Source organism: Stegostoma tigrinum, chromosome 2, assembly GCF_030684315.1.
Source record: "Stegostoma tigrinum isolate sSteTig4 chromosome 2, sSteTig4.hap1, whole genome shotgun sequence".
Lineage (NCBI taxonomy): Eukaryota > Metazoa > Chordata > Chondrichthyes > Orectolobiformes > Stegostomatidae > Stegostoma > Stegostoma tigrinum.
The window spans coordinates 113,308,041-113,321,587 of record NC_081355.1 but is presented as its reverse complement, the minus strand read 5'-3'; the positions used below and the strand labels follow the sequence as shown (position 1 = coordinate 113,321,587).

The following is a 13,547-nucleotide window of genomic DNA, read 5'->3' as shown; positions in this document are numbered from 1 at the left end:
GCTCGTGTGGACTAAGATTAGCGTGAAATGCATAGGGTTCAATCCACGTTTCAACTGAGGTAGATTCAGGGCCTGTTTTCTACCATGGCCATAGAAAAGGAATCACAGTCCTTTGCTGTGACTCAGGAAATAATCACTGAGGGTCCACAGAGACCAAAAGAAGGAAATCTTTCTTAAGATGCTGATCAATCTGGTATTCATTCTGCTAAATTTCACAGAATGGATCCAGCACAGAGGGATGATATTCGGCCCACCAACTCTCCTGAGAAATATTTTGCTGATAAGATTTCATAAGCATGACTGCTTGGTCACTGGATGCAGCACAGGAAAGATTAAATCAGCACATTTCAGAAGAAAATAGAATTACTATCTAGTGTAGAAGTAATTGTTTAACTTTTAGAAATAAAACAGTTGCCCAGGCAAAAAGGTGGGATATTGTTATTGTTACTTTAACTAAAACTTTAAACAGCAAGGATATGACTGCCACTGCTAATTCATTACATCAAACTTTGTCAAGCACATACCATGAACTTGACAGCCGAGAATTACTATTACTCAAATTAAATACTACTCAAATTAAATAAGGCCCAGCTAATGTAGCGACATTCCACTTTATAAAACAAAATATGCTGCATAACGTGTAATTGTTATTTTCTTGTTGCAACTCAAAAGAAGTACTGTTTCATGCAGGGATAATGTTAATCCTATAATCCCAGTTGATATTATTTCTGGGTAATTCAGATGTTAGACTGAAATCTGGCTTGACAGATCATACTTTTAATGATTTAAACGAGATGGTCCCACATACAGAGTCATTAAGTCATACAGCACAGGAACAGACCCTCTGGTCCAATTCATCCATGTTGGCTAGGTTTCCCAAACTTAACTAGTCCCATTTGTCTGCATTTGGCCCATATCCCTCTAAAGTATTCTTATTCATGTAGCTGTCCAACTTTCTTTCAAATACTGTAATTCTATGTGCCTCTAAAATTTCCTCAGGCACTTCATTCCATATATGCTTGATATATAAGCACGCAACACAACAGATATGGTTTATTACACAAAATAAATAAAGATAAATAAGAATAAACCAAACTATTTGGACATAATGCAAGTTTAAATATTTCAAAATACAGTAAACTATTAGACCACAATCCCAAAATCACTCCTTCACATTACTCATGGCAGGTAGAATTCCCTCCTCTTTCATATCTGTAGAGATTTTAATTTAACTATGGCTTCGATTTCTGGTATCCTCTTCCTGCAGTCTTTATATAATTGAGTTTAAACTTTATCTGCTTCAAATAACTCCTTCAGGATGTAAGCTATTTCTTAATAGTCTTAAATGTTCTCCATTCTTTATAAGCAACTGTGTTTTTTTCAGCCAAGGCTTCTGCAAAACTACCAAATTAAAACCATAAAGCTATTTTCACCAAGCTATGGGGCTTCCCCCAATCAAAAAGAAAAGAAAATCGATTTTTGACTTTCCAAACTGAAAGCCGAATGCGTAAATGTTTACTTGGTTCACTTTTAAAAACTTATCCAATATAAAACAAATTTCCATTAACATCTAAGAACTATCCCTCAGGCTGGATTCTAAAAGAAATCACTATGGCTACAGAAATACTTAGAACATAGAACATTGAACAGTACAGCACAGGTATGATGAGCCCTACAGCCCACTATGTTGCTCCAATCATTTTGCCAAATTAAACCTTTTCTGCACCCTCTCCAAAGCCTCCAAATCTTTCTTGTGAGTGGTGACCAGAACTGATCCCAATACTTTTAAGTATGGCCTAACCAAAGTCTTATAAAGCTGCAACATGATTCCTGTACTCAGTTCCCCAACCATTAACAGCAAGCATGCTAAGAGCTTTCTTTACAACCCTATCTACTTGTGTGGTCACTTTCAGGGAGCTATGGACTTGAACCCCGAGACCCTTCTACATATTAATGCTGTTCAGGGTCCTGCAATTAACTGTAGACTTTTCCTTAATATTTGATCTCCTAATATGCAGCATTTCACACTTGCCTGGATTAAACTTTATTTGCCATTTCTCTGCCCATATCTACAATTGATCTATATCCCACTGTATCCTTTGACAACCTTCTCCACTATTCACAACTCCACTGATCTTTGTGTCATCTGCACGCTTACTAACACACCCAACTTTTGTGGCCCAATGAGGAGGTGATGACTGAGTGATATTATTGCTAGACTGTTAATCCAGAGATCCAGATATTGTTATTGGGGACCCATGTTCCAATCCCACCTTGGTAGATGGTGGAATCAATGTAAATATCTGGAATTAAGAATTTAATGATGATCGTGAATCCATTGTCAATTGTCAGGAAAAAACCCATCTGGTTCACTAATATCCTTTAGGGAAGGAAACTGTTGTCCTTACCTGATCTGGCTACATGTGACTCCAGGTCCAGAGCAATGTGGTTGACTCTGAACTGCCCTCTGAGCAATTAGGGATGGGTAATAAATGCCGCCTGGCCAGCAACACCCTCATCCCTTTAATGAATTAAAAAATGTTACATTTTCATCCAAGTCATTTATATATATCACAAATAACAGAGTCCCAGAATTGATCCCTGTGGACCACCACTAGTCATGCACCTCCAGCCAGAAAATCACCCTTCCGCCACTACCCTCTGCCTTCTATGGGCAAGCCAATTCTGAATCCAAGCAGTCAAATTATCGCAGATCCCATGCATCTTAATCTTCTGGGCGAGTACATTATGGTGGGCCTAGTTGAAGGCCTTTCTAAAATAATTATAAATTAAACACTAAACCCACATGCCACTAGATAAAAATCCAAAATACATTATCATAATACATATATTACACACTTCACATCAGTGAATAAATCTCATCATTAATTGTGCAAATATAGAACAAAATAGATATTTGTTTAACATCAAATTTTGAGAGACAAAGTTTAGACATTTTGTCTCTGAACTAGGTTAGACAAGATAATTCAAAAGGGAGCCACACTAGATACCATAATAATGAAGTATACAAAATTTAAATCACCAAGTAGTCATTTGATAGTGCATAATCCAAGGTTTTAGAGTAGATTTGTAGCTTGGGTTGTGGATGTTGTAGTTGGTTGGCTCGCCGAGCTGGTTCTTGGTTTCGCAGACATTTTGTCACCAGGCTGGGGGAACATCATCAGTGCAGACTGCGATGAAGCGCCGTTGTGTTTTCCCACCTGTTATTTCAACTCTGGAGTCTGATCAGCTGAATTATCTCACTTCCAGCTTTTCTTTGCAATGGAATTTATATGGAGTCAAACTCTTTGTCTTTGTTGATGGCTTTCTTCGTGGAGTACCACGCTTCTAGGAATTCCTGTGCCTGTCTCTGCTTTGCTTGTCCCATGATCCTGGTGCTGTCCCAGTCGAATTGGTGATTCTCCTTCTCCTTGTGGATAGGGATGAGTGAGTATTGGTCAGGTCTAAGACACAACTAATACTCACTCATCTCTATCCACATGGATAAGGAGAACCACCAATTCAACTGGGACTCACCAGGATCATGGGACAAGCAAAGCAGACACAGGCACAGGAATTCCTAGAAGCCTGGTATTCCATGAAGAAAGCCATGAAAACACACAAAGAACTCGAGTCCATATACACTCCACTATGAAGGAAACCCAGAAGTGAGGTAATCCAGCTCAACGGACTCCACAGTTTAAATAACAGTCGGGAAAACACAATGGTGTTTCATCGGAGGCTGCACTGATGATGTTACCCAGCGTGGTAATGAAACATCTGCGAAACAACAAACCAGCTCAGCAAACCAACCAAATACAATAGTGCATACTGTATATGTGCTATAAGATTGGCCTCATCAACATCCCCATAAGTGTGTCTCAAGACATGTATTCACAATAGAAGCATGGTGCTGAAATAGGGTGAATCTAAGCCATCCTACAGGATCACGGCCACCCTTTTTCATTGTGTATTGCATAAACACATGTTCAAGCCTAAAGCCATCATTTCTGGTACTGAAAAGTACCCACTCTACCTCAGATTATCCCAGAAGGGTAAGTTACATTAAACGTTTGAACACCATTTTGAGCTGGTTGTTTCGCACTGTTACAATGCAGAAGCATGTGACACTAAAAGAATGCTGCCATCAAGCCCAAAATATATCTTACCTATCATCAAATGAGTAGTATGATGTATGCATTTCAGCACCAGTGAGAAACTAGGTATGGAAGCCATTCATTCCCAAAGACTGGTGGATTGTATCAAATAACAAGCAAGGTACTACCATACACAATCAGGCTATGCTTGCAAATCTCACGACACTGTCCAACATTACATGTGATTCTGTGATCAGACAACATTTGCTAAGTAACCTGACATGAGCAAATAATGAAACTGACAACCAATTTAAATTATTGGGCAGACTCATAGTGTGGAACGCTTGCTACAGTGTAAGCTGTATACATTAATAAGCAGGGCCCCGTACTTTGTTGATAATAAAATGTGAGGCTGGATGAACACAGCAGGCCAAGCAGCATCTCAGGAGCACAAAAGCTGACGTTTCGGGCCTAGACCCTTCATCAGAGAGGGGGATGGGGGGGAGGGAACTGGAATAAATAGGGAGAGAGGGGGAGGCGGACCGAAGATGGAGAGTAAAGAAGATAGGTGGAGAGAGTTTTTCCCGCGACACATCCCTCACACCCCGCCCCCGCCACAACCGCCCAAAGAGGATCCCCCTCGTTCTCACACACCACCCTACCAACCTCCGGATACAACGCATTATCCTCCGACACTTCCGCCATTTACAATCCGACCCCACCACCCAAGACATTTTTCCATCCCCTCCCCTGTCTGCTTTCCGGAGAGACCACTCTCTCCGTGACTCCCTTGTTCGCTCCACACTGCCCTCCAACCCCACCACACCCGGCACCTTCCCCTGCAACCGCAGGAAATGCTACACTTGTCCCCACACCTCCTCCCTCACCCCCATCCCAGGCCCCAAGATGACATTCCACATTAAGCAGAGGTTCACCTGCACATCTGCCAATGTGGTATACTGCATCCACCGTACCCGGTGCGGCTTCCTCTACATTGGGGAAACCAAGCGGAGGCTTGGGGACCGCTTTGCAGAACACCTCCGCTCAGTTCGCAACAAACAACTGCACCTCCCAGTCGCAAACCATTTCCACTCCCCCTCCCATTCTCTAGATGACATGTTCATCATGGGCCTCCTGCACTGCCACAATGATGCCACCCGAAGGTTGCAGGAACAGCAACTCATATTCCGCCTGGGAACCCTGCAGCCATATGGTATCAATGTGGACTTCACCAGTTTCAAAATCTCCCCTTCCCCTACTGCATCCCTAAACCAGCCCAGTTCATCCCCTCCCCCCACTGCACCAAACAACCAGCCCAGCTCTTCCCCCCCACCCACTGCATTCCAAAACCAGTCCAACCTGTCTCTGCCTCCCTAACCGGTTCTTCCTCTCACCCATCCCTTCCTCCCACCCCAAGCCGCACCCCCAGCTACCTACTAACCTCATCCCACCTCCTTGACCTGTCCGTCTTCCCTGGACTGACCTATCCCCTCCCTACCTCCCCACCTACACTCTCTCCACCTATCTTCTTTACTCTCCATCTTCGGTCCGCCTCCCCCTCTCTCCCTATTTATTCCAGTTCCCTCCCCCCATCCCCCTCTCTGATGAAGGGTCTAGGCCCGAAACGTCAGCTTTTGTGCTCCTGAGATGCTGCTTGGCCTGCTGTGTTCATCCAGCCTCACATTTTATTATCTTGGAATCTCCAGCATCTGCAGTTCCCATTACCCCCGTACTTTGTAGCCAGACAGAATACCTGCAGAGATTATATCATTCCAACTCAACAAGTAGGTAACCACAATTCTCTGGTTATTTTCTCAGATCAGTGCAACCAATCTGCCTAAGATAACAAAGTGTGGAGCTGGATGAACACAGCAGGCCAAGCAGCATCTCAGGACCACAAAAGCTGACGTTTCGGGCCTAGACCCTTCATCAGAGAGTCTAGGCCCGAAACGTCAGCTTTTATGCTCCTGAGATGCTGCTTGGCCTGCTGTGCTCATCCAGCTCCACACTTTGTTATCTAGGATTCTCCAGCATCTGCAGTTCCTATTATCACAACCAATCTGCCTTCCTGGTTCAAAATTTAAATAAAATGTGGCCAGTTACGTCAGTCATCATTAGCTGGTGCACTTCACATGGCAATGCTTCAATCAATCCACTTGCCAACCAATCAGCACTCTCCTCTCACCCAGTACTAAAGCTTCCCTTTACTTCTGTATTTCTTACAAATTATGTAGATTAATGCAAGATGAAAAGCTTTGAGAAGATTTCTTCAGCAATACTCTAGAAGTCTAATGACTGTTCTGACAATCTCCACCCTTTATTCTCTTGCAGAACACCTAAGCTATTTGCAAATAATTGAAATTTTGATTATTCTTTTTAACACTGACCTGTCATCCCCATATAATTTACATTTATGACTATGCCACCTCCATATGCACGAACATTTTGTTATCATTTTCCACAATAATCCATTAGAAATGTGCTCAATGCCTTCCAAAGCAAAATTAAAGTCTGTACAGAATTAGAAGGGTTTCATGATTTTACTATAATATGATCTACTGACGTAAATAACAAAAACTCTGCAGTGAAACTCTTATGTTATTTCCCATTTACCACCATTTTGACAAGAAAACGGAGTCCAATGTCTTAATCTCTCTTCCATAATTTCAGACATGATAAATTAAATGTCAGTTTACTAAAAAGTATGGTACTAACATGACAGAATTTAGGAAGGAATGGAGTTGTCTTTAGTTCCAAAATCTAGAGAGACCAGTTTCTTAAATGCTACAATTTAGGCATTCTTCAACTATACTTCATCTTCAGAAAAATCACTTGAGTTGGAGATAATCCAAAAGGATATTTTCAATATCATCCCATGGGAGGATAATCCTGTCTATTTAGGTCCAAGTATATGTGATTAGCTCAGTGGTTAGCACTGCTGCCTCACAGCGCCAGGGCCCAGGTTTGATTCCACCCTCAGGCGACTATCTGTGTGGAGTTTGCATATTCTCTCCATGTCTGCGTGGGTTTTCTCGGGATGCTCCAGTTTCCTCCCATAGTCTAAAGATGTGCAGACTAGATGGCTTGGACATGCTAAATTCCCCGTAGTGTTCAGGGATGTGTAGATTAGGTGGGTTATAGGGGGATGGGTCTGGGTGGGATGCTCTGAGGGTCGGTGTGGACTTGTTGGGCTGAAGGGCCTGTTTCCACACTGTAGGGATTCTATGATCTATAACACTAAAACAGCATAAGAACTGGGAGCAGGAGTAGCAATTGAGCTCCTTGAGCCTGCTCCACCATTTGGTACAATCATGGCTGATCTCATCTCAGCCTCAGCTCCACTTGGTTGCTTGTTCTCCATAATTTTTTAATCAGTTACTAATTAGAAATCTGTCTCATCTCCTCCTTGAACTTATTCAATGTCCCAGTATCCACCGCACCCTGAAGTAGGGAATTCCACAGATTTTGGCCCATTCGTCTAACCTATCCATATCCAGCTGTGAATCCCTTATTTCTTCACTGCACTTACTTTCCCACTAAATTTAGCATCATCTGCAAATTTGACTATATTGCTTTCTATCCCACATCCATGTCATTAATATAGATTGTAAATAGTTGGGGCTTGACGACTGAATTCTGCAGCACCTCACTGCTTATGTCTTGCAAACCAGAAGAGGACCCATTTATCTCAATTCTGTTTTCTATTCATTAGCCAATCCTCTATCCAAGCTAATGCATCACCCCCAACCCCATGTAACATTAACTTGCAGAATAACCTTTTGTGTGGCTCCTTATCAAATGCCTTCTGAAAATCAAGGTTACCACATCTCAGGACCTCCCCATACGTATTGCTCATTACTTCTTCAAAGAATTCTAAAAAATGAGTCGAACATGATTTACCCTTCGTAACACCATGCTGACTCTGATGGATTGTATTTTGATTTTCCAAATGGCCTGTTATTACGGGAAATGGATTTGAACAACTTTCCAACAACACATATTAAACTAACAGATCTGTACATTCCTACTTTCTGCCTCCTTCCCTTTCTAAACCATGGTGTCATATTAGCATTCCATTCCACTAGAGCTCTTCCCGCATCCAGGGAATTTGGAGCAATATAAATAATAGTCACGAATAATCCATTATTTCTGCTGCCACTTCCTTAAAGATCATTCCTTGAGAATTTTGCATTCTATATTTTATGCAATTATAGCACAGGGTCTCTCTTGCCATATTATAATAGAATATTTTATGTAATCATCGTATTAGTTTTGATAGCTGCCTTTCAGAAGAGGCAGCAGGGCTCTCCTGGGAACAGTTCAATACTTATATGGGAATGTATGAATGTATGAAAAATATATTGCAGAAGAATCCCACCAACTGTAGAAGCTAATTTCCTGAAATCCTGACTTGAAGATTCAAGACTTTTTTTGCATATCAGATATCTGAATGAAAGTATAGTTACTGTGCAATGAGGTTCAAACACTTGCATTGTATCATACACTGTTTCAAAATTACTTAACACTTCCTCTGGGTGTATATTACACTACTACATTATTCGAGTAATTTCCTGCACATTTTCACGTAATCCTCTTCAATTATGTTTTAATCTAAAGCATATTACTTATTTTTGAAGGACAGGGGAGTAAGATTTATGGAGTGCAAATAGGAAAATTGATCTGAGACGTTGATCAGATCAGCCATGATGTTACTGAATGATGCAGCCAGCTCACAAGGCCAAATGCATACTCCTGCTGCTAAGGCTTATATTTCAAACAAAAACCAAAAGAACTGTGGATGCGGTAAATCAGAAACAAAAACAGAAGGTGTTGGAAAAGCTCAGCAGGTCTGGCAGCATCAGTGAAGTGAAATCAGATTTAACCTTTCTGGTCCGGCGACCTTTCCTCAGAATTGAACTGTTCTCAGTTCTGAGGAAGGGTCACTGGATCCGCAACGTTAACTCGGATTTCTCTTCACAGATGCTGTCAGACCTGCTGAGCTTTTCCAGCACCTTCTGTTTTTGTTTTTTATATTTCAAAGTTTTTTATCAGGGTTGTGGAAACATGTAACTTAAATACTATATGCAGTAGTCTCAAGGACTTTTCAAATGAATATTAAATAATACCAGTGAAGAATTAAGGACCTTCACCATCACTACAGATGTAGTATTAGACAAAATAATGGGGCTAAAGACAGACAGATCCCCTGGCCTTGATGGCTTGCATTCTAGAATCCTGAACGAAGTAGTGGGTGCATTGGTTGTAATTTTCCAAAAATCCTTGGATTCCAGAGAAGTACTGGAGGACTGGAAAACTGCCAATATGACATCCCTATTCAAAAAAAGGAGGGAGGCAAAAAGCAGGTAACTATAAGCTGATTAGACTAACATTGACTTTTGGAAAAATGTTGGAATCAATTATTAACCAGCAGCACATTTGGATAGTCGTAATCTAATCAAGCTGAGTCAGTATGGTTCCATTAAAGGGAAACCATGTTAAATGAAATTTATTAGAGTTTTGTGAGCAAGTGTCAACCGGAGTGGATAGAAGGAAATCAAATGTGCTGTAATTGGACTTCCAGAGGGCATTCAACAAAGCACCTCCAAAAGATTTAGAAAACAGAGCCCACGGTGTTGGAGGTAGCATATCAATTTTTAAAAATGCCTAATGGGCAGAAAATAGTGAGTGGGGATATGGAGTTCTTTTTCAGGTTGGAGACCTGTAACCAGTGGGGTCCCAAAGGGGCAACTGGTTAAAATAAGTCTTAATGACTTGAAGGAAGATGCAAACATACTGAAGCCAAATTTGCAGATCAGACAAAAATGGGTGGAAAGCCAGAAAGGATACTAAGAGATTACAGAGAGGCATTGATAGGTTAAGTAAGTGGGTAAAATGTTGCCAAATAGAATATAAAGTGTGAAAATGTGCTGTTGTTAATTTTAGAAGGCAGAACAAAAGAAGAGTGTTATTTAAATGGAGAGAAGCTGCAACACAAAGGGACTTGGGGGTTACTTGTGCTTGAAACGCAGTAAGTTAGCACTCAGGTGCAGCAGACATTTAGGAAAATGAATGCAATAGTGGTCTTTATTTCAAGGGGTTTGGCATATAATGGTAGGGAAGTCTTACTGCAACTGTACAATGTGCTGGTGAGACCACAAATGGAGCAATATCTGCAGTTTTGACCACCTTATTGAAGGAATGGCGTCATTTCATTGGAGGCAGTTCAGAGAAGGTTCATTAGGATGGTCCCTGGTATGGAAGGATTGTTTGTGAGCAAAGATGAAACAGATTGGGTCTCTAATCACTGGAATTTAGAAGAATGAATGGTGACATCATCAAAACAGATAGGATTCTTAAGGGGCTTGACAGGGTAAATGTTGAGAGGATGTTTCCGCTCCTGGGAGAGTCTAGGACCAGAGGGCACAGTCTCTGAACAAAGAGGCACCAATTTAAGATTGTAGTGAGGAGGAATTTTTTCTCTCAGAGGGTTGTGAGTCCCTGGAACTCTTTGCCTCAGAAAGCTGTGGGGGCAGAATTCTTGTGTGTATTTAGAACTTGATTCTTGATCAATAAGAAAGTCAACTGATCAAGCATTACAGGAGAAACAGCAGGAAAGTAGATGTGAAGAATGTTCGATCAGCCATGATCCAACTGAACAGCGGAGAAGGCTAAAAGTGCAAAATGAGCTACTTCTGTTCATATTCCTTGTGGTCCTACTAAAACAAAAACCTACAAACTATTTGGTAAAGTTTCAGTGAGGTCAGTTTAAAAGATCCATCGATTCCACAAAACCTTTACAATGCATCTGTAATGTTTATATCCCTTGAATTAAGTTTTCCCACAGATCCCTCTCCATGAAGTTTTTTATAACAGCAAGCGAGCTCCACACTGTAGCAACAGGAGCTGGACAATCCCACAGTAATAAGCGATGGGAGCCACTGGGAAATTTAATTAATTCATGCGGAAAACTGAATCAGTGAGGATAATCGCAGCACAACAGCAACAGCAAACCGTAAACTTCCCAACATAACTTGGCCACGAAATAACTGTCCGTGTCAAAACCGAAATATGTGAACCTGGATAATGACACAACCTTTCCGGAGTGGGCTGTGTTACTGCACTCAAAAGTCTTTTTTTTCACAGTATACTTACTGGTTTAGTTCAACGTCAAGAATGAAGGATGAATCGAAAGCATCAACCTGGAAGGTTGCCTGGGCAATATGAGTGGCCTGCAAACAAAAAGCAAAGAGCAACGATTAGTAAGGCGGCCTACTGAGGTAATAGACAGCCAGCAGCAAAAAATGCATAATGCGCAATGGAAACAAAAAAACGCATTGAAATTTTGTGCAAACTCAGATCACATTTAAAGGTTAGGCATCCCTGGAAGAGGCTTCGCAGTGAGGTTAAAATAGTATCAGAGATAATGGGAACTGCAGATGCTGGAGAATTCCAAGACAATAAAATGTGAGGCTGGATGAACACAGCAGGCCAAGCAGCATCTCAGGAGCACAAAAGCTGACGTTTCGGGCCTAGACCCTTCATCACATTTAAAGACTGGGCGACTTTTTTTTACAAACTAAAATAATGAATACGGATCGTATGCTCGGGAATTACACGTTCTTAAAACAAAATCATATTCAATTGGATGAAATCTGTTTTGGATGCAGTGGGGTGTTTTAATTTGCTTGTGTTTTTTTTCAGCAAAATGCAAAGCTCTCTGGGGAAAATGGTTGCAGAGGGAGCTCTGTTTGTGTGTGCACATTTGAAGCCACGTAAAATCAATGGGGTTGGACGGTGAGCGGGCACCTTACCGGGTGTGAGGATGCCTGCTGCTGGGCGCCGGTCACACGGGTGTCCAGGCCGAGCTGCTGCCCGCTGGCCGGCTGTCGGAGGAGCCGCAGCGGCGTGGTCCTCTGAGGATGCTCCAAGATGCGCGCCGCCGCCTCCTTTCTCCTCCAGGCGTCGTCACCTTCAGGCGAACCTGCACGGTTTCCCGGAAACACAACAACTTGCTTATCAGCGCTGTCCGTGTAACAGGCAGAGCGTTTTATGTTTAAGCTGCCCGTCCCCTCCCTCCTTAACTCCTCAGTCAGTCAAAGTTAAAATAAAAACAAATCAGACAACAAGAGGTCGCAAACCCGCTCGGACAATTCCATACTAAAAACTGTTATTCAGCGTTTCCTGCTTGCTCTCTCTCACACACACAAAAAGAAACAGCCCGCCCAGGAAAATGCCAAACGTGCAAAGATTAAGAAGATGCAGATTTTCGTTTGATAATCTTACCGGGGTTGCTATTGGCGCTGCCACATTGAAGGAGGTAGACTAGTCCAAATAGATACAACAAAACAATCTGAGATGACAAAGGCTTCATATTTCATATTCTTTATCGCCCTGTACGAGAAAATAACACAATACAATCTTCGCCTTTTTTGTCGCAATATTCCTTGACCGGGTCTACAGGATGCCTTAGGATTTCATTCGTATTCTTTCCGTTGTTTTTTCTCTCTCTCTCTATGCTCTGCTTCCCTCAGAGTGCGGACTGCAATATTTAATGACAGTGAGCATCTGAGGATATTCCCTCCGTTCCTGCCTCCTCTCCCTCCTCTTCTTCCTTCTCTCTATCTATCTGGTCGCTCGCAGGCAGCCAGATCCTCCTCACTCCTGCTCCCGCACGTCCACGTCAATCTCCTCGTAACTTCTCGCCGGCTGCAGAGCTCAGGGTCCTCACTGAGCATGGGCAGCAGCAGCCAAACCAGCGTTTGGAGGATGCACTCTCTAGCAGGACTGCAGCAGGAGGTAACAACTAATATAAAAGGATATATCACATGCTGGTATTTATATTTCGATCTATTGAACCCTTTCAAAGATCATTGCTGAGAAAGTGAATTTACTTCCAAGGCCAAATGTGTTAACTTTGCAGTGCACTGCAGGTATTTAAAACTGTATCTTCAATTCTGTCATGACACAAATATATCCCGAGATGAAAAAAAAATCAAAAGGTCCTATGTTTCTGATTTTATTTAAATTTTGAAAGATTTCCCAAGCCATATTATACACAAATTTGATTGCAAGCCGCATGTATGTGTAATAATAATTTGTGTAATAAGATTCTGAAATTTATTTTGTACAGTTCTATGCACAAAATCGTTTTCTTTTTGCAGATCAATTCCTAAGCATTAAAACTGATTTGGACTGTACTGTAAGAATATTAATGATAACAGGGCAGTGTGTTTAAGGGATACATTGAACTAAAATCTGCTATTGTTCTCCAGTAGACCAAATGTAACATCAGTCTGGACCACTACATCTTAGAAAGGATGTGTTGACCTTGCAAGGGCTGCAGCACCGATTCAAGATTGATACCAGGATTCAGTGTATTTCGTTGAGTAATTAATTGATGTGTTGATAGTACTTTCAGAATTTGACAGAGTAGGTCATGTGAAACCTATT

The 13,547-nt window shown here is 41.7% G+C and overlaps 1 protein-coding gene across 7 annotated transcripts in view; it reads right to left on the bottom strand.

Annotated features, from left to right (window-relative positions):
• The window catches only part of adam22 (ADAM metallopeptidase domain 22), a 339,135-nt gene extending 326,298 nt beyond the window's left edge, over positions 1–12,837 (bottom strand). For 5 of the 7 annotated variants that reach the window (XM_048555033.2, XM_048555043.2, XM_048555053.2 and 2 more), the window contains exons 1-3: positions 12,381–12,837; positions 11,909–12,078; positions 11,250–11,326 (exon numbers count right to left, since the gene is read on the bottom strand). In XM_048555033.2, the coding sequence (XP_048410990.1) occupies positions 11,250–11,326; positions 11,909–12,078; positions 12,381–12,468 (335 nt within the window). In that variant the 5' untranslated portion in view covers positions 12,469–12,837. The remainder of the gene's footprint in view (positions 1–11,249; positions 11,327–11,908; positions 12,079–12,380) is intronic. The other 2 variants (XM_048555072.2, XM_048555090.2) reach the window with 1 other exon arrangement.
• Positions 12,838–13,547: the final 710 nt, after the last annotated feature.